General features: G+C 34.9%; 1 protein-coding gene across 12 annotated transcripts in view; it reads right to left on the bottom strand.

The window, feature by feature from the left end:
* Positions 1–13,694, bottom strand: part of HELQ (helicase, POLQ like) — a 40,410-nt gene that overhangs the window by 22,691 nt on the left and 4,025 nt on the right. For 6 of the 12 annotated variants that reach the window (XM_019932853.3, XM_019932851.3, XM_073805413.1 and 3 more), the window contains 7 exons: positions 11,981–12,159; positions 11,221–11,421; positions 10,240–10,312; positions 8,206–8,303; positions 6,971–7,069; positions 5,522–5,667; positions 2,269–2,508 (listed from right to left, as the gene is read on the bottom strand). In XM_019932853.3, coding sequence (XP_019788412.2) covers positions 2,269–2,508; positions 5,522–5,667; positions 6,971–7,069; positions 8,206–8,303; positions 10,240–10,312; positions 11,221–11,421; positions 11,981–12,159 — 1,036 coding nt within the window. Of the gene's footprint in view, positions 1–2,268; positions 2,509–5,521; positions 5,668–6,970; positions 7,070–8,192; positions 8,304–10,239; positions 10,363–11,220; positions 11,422–11,980; positions 12,160–13,694 lie in introns of those variants that run through there. The other 6 variants (XM_033857188.2, XM_019932856.3, XM_019932857.3 and 3 more) reach the window with 6 other exon arrangements.

The following is a 13,694-nucleotide window of genomic DNA, read 5'->3' on the forward strand; positions in this document are numbered from 1 at the left end:
CTGATTTTGTTATATAGAAAGTAAAGATGGGCTTCCCTGGTGACGCAGTGGTTGGGAGTCCACCTGCCGATGCAGGGGACGCGGGTTTGTGTCCCGGTCCGGGAGGATCCCACATGCCGCGGAGCGGCTGGGCCCGTGGGCCATGGCCACTGGGCCTGTGCGTCCAGAGCCTGTGCTCTGCAGCGGGAGGGGCCGCAGCGGTGAGAGGCCCGCATACCGCAAAAAAAAAAAAAAAGAAAGTAAAGGTGAAGAAATCACATAGCTCATATAGATTGAAAAATGTGTAAGAACAATTAAGAGATGCAAGCTCAATTTAAGAGGTTTCAACTGTCTAACTGAAGTTACAAAAGCAGACAACAGAGAAAACAGAAGAAAAGAAATAATAAAATAACTGAAAAAAATTACTCTAAGATGAATAAAGGCATAAAACTTTAGACTGAAAGCATGTACCAAAGGGCTAAGCCCTATGAATAAGAAGTAGCTAAACTGGGAGAGTTAGGATTGCAGAATTAGATTTCTCAGTTTCTTCAGTTTCAAACCTTGGCTTTGAAACTCATTTGTTGGCCGTGAAGTTGGGTAAGTTACTTCATTATTCAGTGCCTCAGTTTTCCCTTCTATAAAATGTGGATAATAAAATACGACCTTTCTCACAGAGCTGTTGTAAGGATCTATTAAGTCAACGCATGTAAAGCTGTTATGACATGAGTGAGGGCATGTAATAACTGTAATTATTATTATACACTATGACAAAATGTTAAGGTTAAAGAGAAAAGTCTAAAAGCTTCTGGAAAGGGAAAAACAGCACGCCTATGCAAAAACAAAAATGACCAACACTAGCGCCTAAAAGACATGGAAGAATACTACAAGGGCCCCAAAGAAAAAAAACTGAACCTAGAATTCTGCTCCTAGCAAGGTGTTCAAGTGTGAGGCTAAAATAAAGACATCTTCAGCTACGCAAAGATTCAAAAATTTTTACTCCCAATGCAGCGTTTAAAAAATAATTACCCAAGGATGGCAAAATAAAAAATGGATCATAGAAGGAAGATGTGAGACACAAGAGGCAGTGGTAGGCACACACACACACACAAAAAGTATAATTTACAGGTAAGTTTAAAGAACTATTGATTATAAGATGAAAGAAAATTTAAAATCTAGAACTAAAATTCCAGGTAAATGCAACAATACATGAGGCAGTGTAGAAAAACACACAAATGCTAAGACTCTTGTTATGTTCAAGCAGAGGATATAGTTATTGATTAATTCTAAAATGACAGAAAAACACAGTTGCGTTTTTTAACAGTTTTACAACTGTTAAAAACTTTAAGAGTAACCATTGAAACAAGAGAAATAGGATACATAACTTCCTTTTTTATTTCAACAATTGTCTGAAAAAATAGAAAACTTAACCAGTGACAGAGTTTGAAAATAAAAGAATAGAAAAAAATATACTTGGCAAAAAATGTAGTCCCAGCATTCAAAATAAAATCACTAAATGAGGAAAACAAGGATGTATTCTATTCATAAAAGGTATAATTCAGCAATAAGATATTTGCAGTAAACCTTTATATACCTAGTTTTGAAATACAAAGCAAGAACTTTTAAAAATGTAAAAAGGAGAAGTTGACAACTCCATCATTACAGTGGGAGACTCTGAAACTGACAAATCAAAGAATCACAAAGAAAAGGGAGGAGCTGATGACTAATAACTGTTATACATTGAGCTATATGAAACTACATACTCAACAGAAAATACATATTTTTTTAAATCTCATGGATGATTTATAAAAACTGACCATTTATTTGAAAAAATGTCACAAATGACAAAGAGTAGAAATCAATTATACTGGTAATAACCAAAAAGATAATCAAGGATCTACTCTTTAAAAAAAGATACTAGACTCAAAAGTCTTTCTGGATGAGTTCTCTAAAGTTTCAAGGAAATCTGTTAAATAAACTCTTTCAGATCATAAAACATGGTCAAAAACTTGCCAACTGTTTCTACACAACCAGGATAATAAACCATAACATCAAAACCAGATAGGGAGAGTAACAAAGAAAGAAGGAATTCTAACAGCAAGAAATCTACTAGTGTTATTTTTCATTAAAATATTAAAGTAAATAAACCGAACAATCAACTAAGCAAATGCTGAAAAAAACATTTGATAAATTCTCACCCACTACTGAGAAAGAATAAAACAACAAAAAAAACTGTTGGCAAGCTAGGAACTGGAAAGTTTTGAGACCGGCCAACAATGACTTATATCTTACCTTCGAGCTGGTAGGTTAACACCTGCTGCTAGGGTGGATGTGCAGGTAAAAAGGCAGAGAACTCCTGCAGAGTAGGCCTCTTCCAAGAGCTTCCTTTCATCACTCGTTAAACCACCATGGTGATAAGCAACTCCAAATGGGATGGTGTGCTTTAAAACAGGACACAGGTTGCCATTGCTGATATTCTTCAAGTTCTTAATCACCTCATGTTTTTCTTTCTCTTTGTGTTTCAGATATTCCCTGGGAAAAAGACGTTAGACGTGAACCCTTGATCTTATAGTGACAAAGTACCTAAAATTTTAATTTCAGTAGGTGCATGTAAACATTCTTTTTTTAAAAGAACTTATTACTTTTATTGATATAAATACATAGAATGTTCTTAGAATTTTGATTTGATTTCATTAGCTATTAGGCAGTTTCTCTGAACCTTTTTGTGGATCACAGAGCCCTGTGAAAATCGGCTTAAAACTAAGGAAAAAAATATTCACATAAACAAAACACTTTGCATATAATTTCAAGGATTCATGGACTTCCTGAAGTTCAATCCTGTACCTCCTATGAATACATGAACTCCAGGTGTAGACCCCTGCTCTAGATGTTACAATTATTTTTTCACAAGAACATATATCTTTAGTGAAGATGATTTGTTTTAAGTCATAAATTTTCTTCTCTGAAGATGAAAACATATATTATTAAATCATATGAATTATATGTAAAACTGTCTAAACTCTAGCATTTTAGAAGCCTCAGTAATATCCTACAATGTCTTCTTACCTAGAAGCACCTATTATTTTAAATTCCCTTCTAGAAAAGAAAAAAAGGAAAGAAAGACTAAGTACAACTAACTACTAACTGACTACAAAGCAACAACTTCTGAATACCAGTAGCAAACAAATATAGTCCAAGATATAAATATAATACACACAGCCCTATGTTGTTTTAGCATGCTTCATGGAAAGCATAGAGAGCTCTGGCTGGTGCTAACTGCACAAGGACAGTCATTTCACACGAAGTTGAGAAATGGGAGGCCAGGAGACAGTGAAGAATTGGGAAGAAAGTGGTCAAGATTCATCAGTGCAAGAACTAGAAGTGGCCGCTGAGTAGGGAGCAGCAGACTTTATGTTACTACTTTCCGGCCAGTGTTTGAGGTCCTGAAAGGGACAAATCCTTCTCAAGGAATTAAGACTTATGGATAATCACCTTATAATTTTAGAGAAGGGAGACATTATTTGTAACTGACCAGATAAGACATAATTATATGGAGAAGGGTTTTGTGGGAGAAGTTGAGATGTGAGCTGGGCCTTGAAGACCAGGTGTTAGAGAGGCAGCAATGAGGGGGCAGGAAAGTGCAGTGTTGGCAGAGGGTAAAGCAGGATTGTAGGCATGGAAATGGCAAGTTCAAGAATAAACAAAGAAGACAAGTAGTTCAGTCTGGATGAAGTGCAGGGTGGATAAAGAAAGGAAGAAATAAGGATGGAAAAGTAAGTTGAGTCATTATCTTAGCATGAATTCTAGGCTAAGAAGCACTGTGGTATCATTTTCAGGGACATTTTTAGGGAAAGTGATATGACCAGAGCTCTGGCAGTTGTCAGCAAATAGTGTTTAAAAGACATCCTTAACTTAGAAGTCAAAGGTGGTAATAGCTATAAAAAAGATAATTTTCCTTGAGATTGAGACAATCACTTGGGAAAAAATCTGCTTCAGTCTTTGCACTTAGACATACAAGCATATTCTAGGTGATTTTACTATACCTGCTTCACATGAAATGTCTGATTAGGAGGCAAATCATTAAGACATAGGCTGATATTCCAGGACTCTCATGAAATTACGTTCTAAGGACAATACTGAGATCAGAAACCATTTAGCCCCAGATTTTACTTCATCTACATGTAAACTATAGAATAATATGAAAAAGTATGCTCTAAACATGACATTTTAGCCAACAGCCACCAAAAAAGGGGGCTAAGCTATACTCAGAACATTCACCTTATGAAAGCAGCAAGTAATATGGAAAATGTATTTTAGAGGAAGTTTTCCTTCAGAAAGAGTTTAAGAAAGTATCAAGTGTCCATAATAATTCATTAACTAAGGGTTCTGGAGAACCAAATTTTTAAGTAATTCAATATTAAACATCAACATTTATGACCCAAATAAACTGTTATCACCAAAAAGCAAAATAAGTCAAGGATATAACTTGACTAATAATAAACCTCACATCTCCCAGTCAAAAGTTTGTCTCTAAATTTCCCCATCACTTAGTGCTACACTACCTTATTCTAAGAAAACAACTGATTTACTGAGAATATCTCAATGATAATTTAATTTCCTTAGGTTTTTATAGTCTACATCACCACTGTAAAGGCAGACTCTGTTACTGAAATCGGAAACTCCTGAGCTTTATCCCGAACATCTGCATCTCTGTACTAGTCAATGAATTTAACTCTATATTAGATCAATCCATGATGACAGCAGGATTGGGAGGGGAGGCGGAGGATGGCTAGATTAGAATCCATAGTACTGGTCTGTGAACAGTGAGATAGCACTGGCTCAGGGGCCAAAAAGAAGTCTGAAAAATATGATAAAAGTACACATGGGACAAAAAGGTACAGAAAAAACTAAACTGTTCATACTTAAGTTCATTTTATACTTATCTCTATGACATAACAGAACCAACATTAACATTTTATAGTATAAAATTACAAACTAATACATTTCTTAATTATTTAGGAAATTCAATTCAAATGTCCACACAACCTAAGTGTGAAGTTTACTAAGAAAACAAAGGCAACAGTACTTAATTAAAAAGAAAGTTAAGCTGAAGATATGATTCATCCACACAGTGATTAGTGATCAGTCCTCTGATCATGTAGGCCAGCAGCTGACCTTGGCTGCATGCTGGACTCTGCCTAGGAGCTTTACAAAATAATGGTGCCTGGGTCCCACTCCCATATATTCTGATTTGTCTTGGATGTAGCTTGGGCACTGAAATTTTAAAAAGGCTCCAAGATGATTCACTGTGCAGCCAAGCCAGTATATTAGTCAGCGTTCTCTTACAGGTAGAATTATTCTCTGGCCATTTCACATATGTGAATTTCACAGTTCAACTTTCTTCAAGGTCAGGGCCTTTAGAATCTATTATAACAACTTAGTACAATGTTCTGCAAGAAGTAATTAGTGCTTGCTGAATAAACAGAACATACAGCATGTAAATCATAATAAAAATGAAACAATATTTTTTAAAAGAGTAACATACTTGCTTAAAATTTTGCATATCATTTCTGCTACATTTTCACAGTTCTTCTTAGTGGGACAAAAAACTAAGCAGGAATAATTGGGAATAACTTCTGTCACCAATGCTACCAAGTGATCAGGATCCATCTTTTTCAGAGTATCAGAATACTGCACAACAAGATTTAGGAACAAAGTAGTTAGCAACCATGAAAGCCTTTCATTTTACCAGTGTAAAAGGTAAGTAAAAAGGTAAGCTTTGAAAGGTAAGTAAACCAACCATAATTTTGAACTTCTCATTTAAAATATGATCATTTAAAAGAAAAGATACAACCTATATTAAACAGCAAAATGTTAAGTCCCACTTTTCTCTTGGGTTATTAGGGTTTCATTAGGTGTATTTAGTTTTAAATAAAGGAAGTGAAAATAGTTAATGTTATTAATAACCCCACTGCACACCCGTCTCCACTGAAGCAGAAAAAGTCCACAGAGAGAAACACAGATTGATCCTAATAATAGTCAAAGAACTGCATAAATAAGCTAAACCTCCTGCTTTACTAACAGTTTTCAAAAACATAGATTCAATCATACTACAGGACATATTTTCAGAAATAAAAAATATATTTATCAAGCAGATGCAAAGAACTCAAAGAACATGAAGAAAAATGTAAAGTTATTTAAAATCTCCTCACTTCCTTCGACTTTACTGAAAACTAATTAAGATACAAATTTAGAATAACATACCTTTATAGAATTCTAAAACTGTTGTAAAATCCCTTTCTTCCTTTCAATGTCCTTCACATAAATCACAGAACATTAACATAGTATACATTAACATTTTCATACACCAGTATCTGAGCTATACAGCCCACAAATATTTCTTCTTGTTTTGCTGTTGTTGCTGAATGAATAAACATTTATGGGAGAGGTCTCCAAACGTTCTTGGTTCCTGGAGCCCCAAGGTCAAAAGAAATAACTAACAGTTCTGATTCTTAGGTAGTTAGGTCCAAACAACTTAATAAGTATGTATTTCCTCACAAATTAGTAGCCATCTAAATAAATAATACACATCAACTGAATAAAATTTTTTTTATTTCATTCTTAAATAACCATCAGAGCCCACTAACAGGATGTGCACACAACTGGGCCCTGCAGTCTTTCAAATCTTAGAAATCCTCATTTCCTGTCCCACATTGATTTTCACATGGTATTTTTTTACAGTAAGTGCAAAAACAACCCCCAACTTCACAAAGATACAATATCGTAGAAAGTAATGTAGTGTGATCTAATGTTGACATAGGAAACTGCCTATCTTGAACCAGTAGTTTGTGTGGTGTCCAAGAGTTGTCAAGCATCAGCTGTTTCTCTGAAACAACTAAACTACCCCATGGTACCCATGCAACTCTTTTGTGGTGCCCCAGGGAAGCCGGGCACAAAGTCTGGGAACCTCACCTTTAGGGATTATCAAGGTTACCTTATAGTTAAGGAGACGTGAAAAAGTCATGCCATTCTCAGCTTTGCTGTCAACCTCATATATTGTGTCCTTTATTTTCAGATATTCTTTTAATTCAACCTCGAATTAAAAGGACATTTGCAATTAATATCACATGTAAATTCCTTTTTCCAGAGTATCAAATTTTGTAAAATATGTTGTAAAAAGGAAAGATATACAAAAATTTTAGCTTTTCTAAGGTATGTAGAATGCTTCAACTTAAAAGTTACTTCTTTCCCATTTAAGTTTATTTTTCCCTTTAAATCAAAACAGGGATTAATATCCTTGAAGAAATACTTATGAATTGAATAGCCACATACCTAAAAGAAAATCAGATACTTGTATGTGTCACAAGAGGAAGTATAAATGAGTCAAGTGTTCAGACTCTATCTTTTATTAAGGAGTTATTTATGGTATTCCTCAAGATTTATAGCTTCATTAGTCATCAGTTTTAATCTAAAACTGACCAAATTATTAATTTAACTATTTGTAGACAAAAAAAGCTTGTAAATACAGCTCATTGAATTTTTAAAAGAACAGCATCTAATTTGACAATTAAGGTCAGAAAATGTCTCTTGAAAATTCTCATATTTGGTGCAAATGTAAAAACACTAAATTTCAAATTAAAATTTGGTGATTCTAAAAAAATTATTTTCTGAAAACCTATTTAGACACAGAAACTTCAAACAGAGTATATGTACATTATAAGTTACTTTCGAATAACTATGAACTACATTTATTTACTTTCTTTCTTTTAGGAATACTATTATTGGGGAGTTTAAATTTAAATCCATGTGAAGTCTTAACTTATTTTAAAAAAGCATTAAAACTACCAAAGCATAAATATTTGAAAATATTTTAACTTTTAAGATAATTTTTTTTATGCGCCAATAACTTGAAACATGAGTCACTAAATTCTCACTGAATGAAAAAATTTACCTTACAGAATATAAAGTAGAAAAGCAGAATGGGTCTGAAAAATTCCATTCAATAAATATTCATTGAAGGCCCATGGGTCACGCACTGTTCCAGGTGTTCCCCATACAGTACTGACCCAAGCCAAGATCCCTGACCTCTACACACAAACTTGCTACCGTTTAGCCATGGTGAGTGGCATTATGTTCCTTCACTACTCTTAGAATTTTTATACAGTACATTTGCTACTTTTCTTTCTAAATAGAAGATGATACATAACAAACCAAACCTTAGGTACATACTGGTCTAAACTGACTCGTGTAATATTCTGCTTGCAGGAACTCTTGTAGGTCTTCAACATTGTTTAATGTTGCACTCATACCGATAATTTGAGTTGTTTCTAAAAAAAAAAAACCCAAAGTATTGATGAAAATGTGTTACTTAGTATATCATAACAATAATTTTAGCAACCTTTCAGTGTTCTTATTCTTCCTGAGTGATTTGAGAAAGAGGGGACAGGTAAGAAAAATATCAACACAGTTGACCCTTGAACAACACGAGGGTTAGGGGTACCAGCCTGCTTCGCAGTCGAAAATCCATGTAAAACTTATAGTCGGTCCTCCATATCCTCAGTTCTGCATCCCTGGATTCAACCAACCACAGATCATGTGGTACTGTAGTACTTACTATTGAAAAAAATCCACATATAAGTGGACCCATGCAGTTCAAACCTGTGTTGTTCAACAGTCAACTGTATAATACCAGAGTATTAATCTGGCAGATGATATTACTCAGAAGAGAGGTATAAGCTGGTAACACAGATTGGGAGCCATCAAACACAAGGAGCCCTTGAAGTCATGAGTATGGATGAGAATTAGCAGAAATTGTATGAAGTAAGAAACAAGAGAAGAGTCTAAGATGAATCTATGGTAACACCAATGTACATGATGAATACGCTTAGAAAGCAGTGTCACAAAGGAGAACAAAAGGAGAAACTAAAGAGATTCCTTTCATTCAAATATCTATTAAGTGTAAGGCACTGGTGACAAAAGGACAAATAAGTATACAGCAGTAGCAAACACATGTCCATTATGTGCAGGTACTATGCTAGATGCTGTACAAAGACTGACTCGTGCTATCTTCACAGCAATTCAGTGAGGAAGGTTCTATTACTATCATCCATTTTTGATGCATAAGGAAAAAGAGGCACAGTTCCTATAACTTGCCCAAGGTCACAGACAAAGTTAAAAGTGAGCCAGGATTTGAATCCAGCTCCAGAGTCTGCCCTTAGCCATTATGCTATGCTATCTCTCAATGCTAACACATGATCAGTCTTACAGACAGACAGTAGGGAAACCAAGACAGAATGATGTTTAAGCATCCAAAGGAAAAATGAATGATAAATAATCAAATGCTGAAGAGAAATTAAGACAAGGACAGTCAGTGTACACTGGATTTGACAAGTAGATGATCATTTTCCCCTCTTCCTCTGCTTTATATTTTTCCATAGAATTTGTCACCATCTGACACACTGTATGTTTTCTTGTTTATCTGCTTATTATCTGTTCACTTTCACTAAAATATAGGTTTGATAAAGGCAGGGCCTGATGCACAGGGGGTACTAAATAAATTTTTTTTAATAAATGATTATAAAGTGCTACAACCTGCCTAAATACCACTGTTATCAAAATTTTAAAAATAATTCTTAAGATCTGATCTTTATGATTAATAATTTTCCGTATATAAACTATTAACAATATACAACAACTAATAAGCTATTGCAATAGTATATCAAAAAATAATAGAGAAGATATTTAGAATATTTCATATACATTTAAAGACTATCTGATGTTGTAAAATAGCTCCTTAAAGTGACTATTTATATACAATGTTTTCTTGGTATGATGATCATACTGATGGTGGCAACAACAGCAAACCCTTATTGTGCTACGTGCTAGGCATGGCTGAATGCGTCCGTTACATGTGTTAACTCATATAATCCTCACAATAATCCCATCTGGTTGGTACCATTATTATCCCCATTTTACAGATGAAGAAAGAACGGTTGAGTCACATGCCTAAGCACACATAGCTAGTAAGTGGAGGATACTGATAGGGGACATCCTCAAATGTTAACTTCATTTATCTTCACAATTCTACTCACTCATCCATTCTTCCAACAAAAATTTATAAGCTTACTTTAGACATAAAAAACTAAGGCAGAAAGCTTAAGTACCTTACTCTAGGTTACATAATCTAGCTAGTGACAGAATTAAGTCTTTTATAGGTCTCTTGATTATAAATCAATTAGTGACCACATTTGAAAGAATACTTACTGCTAGTGTAGAGGATTTTTGCTAGAGTCATTTCCAGTATAGCCCCACGGCTTCCTTCACCAATCATGTGCAACTTCGAGATTTAAAAAAAAAAAGGGAGAAAAGTAAATCTGCATAAAATACCTAAATAAAACAAGCATACATTGGATGAAATGAAGAAGCCATCTTTGCTTTATAACTCAAACATTTTCGTTATGGCAACTAGAGTACATATACATTATTTCACTGGTATTTTAAGTTAATGAGGTTGTCCCGAGTACAACATTCTGGCATCTGGAATTCATAAATACTATTATAAAACTGAACATATATACATATATTCACTCTTCAAGAAACACTTGACACAAAACTGAATTTAAGACTACCATGCATGGGGGCTTCCCCGGTGGCGCAGTGGTTAAGAATCCGCCTGCCAATGCAGGGGACACAGGTTCGAGCCCTGGTCCAGGAAGATCCCACATGCCGCGGAGCAACCATGCCTGTGCACCACAACTACTGAGCCTGTGCTCTAGAGCCCACGAGCCACAACTACTGAGCCCGTGAGCCACAACTACTGAGTCCACGAGCCACAACTACTGAGCCCGTGAGCCACAACTACTGAGTCCACGAGCCACAACTACTGAGCCCACATGCCACAACTACTGAAACCCATGCACCTAGAGCCCGTGCTCCACAACAAGCGAAACCACAGCAATGAGAAGCCCGTGCACCACAATGAAGAGTAGCCCCTACTCGCCGCAAATAGAGAAAGTCCGCGCGCAGCAACGAAGACCCAATGCAGCCAAAAATAAATAAAACAGATACAACATTAAAGAAATAAAAAATGTTTTAAAAAGAAGATTACCATGCATGAAATGTCTTTATCTGTGTTATCTATATATTAAAATAAATTACTTATTTTCATAAAGGTATTAAGCAGATCCACATAATAAATGTTAGTATAATAAAAATGTTGATAAATTAATAAATGGAGTAACCAACCTCATCTACAACAACCAGACCCAGACTGTTAATCCTTTCGGTTTCAATCAAAGAGTTCACCAGACTATGTCCTTTTTCAATAGTGGCAATATATAGTGATTTCTTTTCCCTTCTTTTAATTGGAGGAAATTTTCCTTTGCTTCCAGCATATTCTTCAACAAAGAAACCCAGTTCTACACCAAAACTTGACAAACCTGAAATCTAGAATATTAGTTAAAATGAACAAAAAATATCAGATAAGAACCCTAATTGTTAAGTGTTCACAGGGATTTAAAAAATCTAAAATAGTGTTTAATACTGACAATGGGAACAAGGTCACAGATAATACATACCTACATATATATAAGAAATGTCATAATTACTGTATTAATCTTTGCAAATAAATGCCACTTTTAAACTAGATAATATAAATATAAATTTTAAGTGTCTCCTCTGATGTTAAAAAAATCAGAATAACTCATTTATTTTGATAAAATAATTGGTTAGTTTCTGCTTGAAAAAGCAGGCTAAATATCAATACAACATGTAAAATGGAGTTTAATCCACAGGTTTAGAAAAAAATAAAACCCCTTCTGAAACAGAAGAGATTTTCGATTAAGTACTCCACACTGTATTTGCACATCCTAAAAATAATAATTCTCCATCATTAATAGAGATACCTTTTCTCAGTCAATAAAAAGTTGTTACATTTATGCTAGTTTTTATATCTGAATGTCGAAATTACATTAGCAAATACCACTTGTTAAAAAAAAAATCACACCTTTTCTTGAACAATTGCCACATATGGTAGGATCATTAAAACATCTTTTCGCCGGCAAAGCAGTTCTTGCAGCATTAAAATCTCAGCCACGAGGGTTTTTCCACCACTTGTTGGCAAGGAATATATTAAATTCTTTCTTTCTTGCACAGAATTCAATGTTAAGCAAGCATGTTGCCATTCTGTGGAATTGAAAAAAAAAAGCCTTATTTTCCCCTTCTACAATCTCAAAAGTTTTCTAAGAAGATAGAATCAAATCTTACCCTGTGTAGCATCTTCTCATAGTGATAAATGTAACTATATATCAATGTTAACTGTCAAAATCCCCAACGCATGGTGTGCATTCTAGTTCAGGCCTGGTCAGTGAGGTGGGCAACTAGCCCACCTATTTGCCCACTGCAGGCTGAGGTCTAAGATTCCACAGGGCAGACAGCACCTGCTGGACAAGAGATGTCACCTGGGACATGGAGGGGCTAACGGGCACTTCAAGGATCTGTGTGAATTCTAAGGCCTTCCTCTTATGTTCTGCAAGGATACTGTGTGAGCTTCCCTTGCTCATTCACCCAAATACCATCTTAGAGAGAAACAGGGCGAGGAGGAATAAAATTTATGAGATTTTACACAAAGTAAGAAAGACTATTCAACCAGCTCTCACAGGGAGCTGAAGTTTGAATGGCCTGAATACCACCTTAAACTGATTGATGAGACTGTTTAAACCATAAAAGACTAGGATCATTAACTAGGACATCCAGGATTTCTACAACTTAGCAAGGTGGAATGTATGAAAAGGATCACATCAGATCCGAAACAATGTGAAAACTAGTATAACTACTCTGTAGGAAAATCTGACAATGTGGATCATCAAAAGTCTTCAAACTATGCATCATTTTTATCCCTAGAAAAATGGGCAAAAGATATGACAAGACATTCACACCAGGGAGAAATGCAAATAGCTAATAAATACACGAAAAGATGCTCTATTGTTACCTATTAGGTTGGCAAAATAAAAAATGTTAAACAGCTACCAAAAAAAAAGCCCCCACACATAAAATCCAGAGTTTACTAGACTGGACATGAACAGGCATTTCTGTGTGTGGCTGACGAAAGCATAAACTGCTACAATTTTTTGGAAAGCAATCTAGCAGCATCAAAAATAAAACTGCACACTGCCTTTGATCTAGCAGTATTGCTTGTAGAACCCTACACCTACAGAAATAAAAGCAAGGGTATATGTGCAAGATGTTCACCATAGCATTGTTTATATATAACAAAGAGCCATCAAGGGGTAAAGACTGAATTATTGCACAATCATATGATGTAATTCTTTGCAGCCTGAAATATTTGCAGATGACTATGTATTTTTACTTTAAAAGTATCTCAATATTTTACAGGCCAAGAAAATACAGCCATTATATTGTAATAACTTTATTTACTTATTTTTTTATCTTTTGGTTGTGCTGTGCTGCATGTGGGATCTTAGTTCCCTGACCAGGGATCGAACCTGTGCCCCCTACAGTGGAAGCATGGAGTCTTAACTACTGGACTGCCAGGGAAGTCCCCTGTAATAACTTTAAATGGAGTATAATCTATAAAAATACTGAATCACTATGTTGTACACCTGAAACTAATATTGTAAATCAACTATGCTTAAATAAAAAAATTTCAAAAATATTTAAATAAATTGAATGTTTAATACTTAAATATTAAAAAATACTTC

This window comes from Tursiops truncatus, chromosome 5, assembly GCF_011762595.2.
Source record: "Tursiops truncatus isolate mTurTru1 chromosome 5, mTurTru1.mat.Y, whole genome shotgun sequence".
In the NCBI taxonomy this organism is placed as follows: Eukaryota; Metazoa; Chordata; class Mammalia; order Artiodactyla; family Delphinidae; genus Tursiops; species Tursiops truncatus.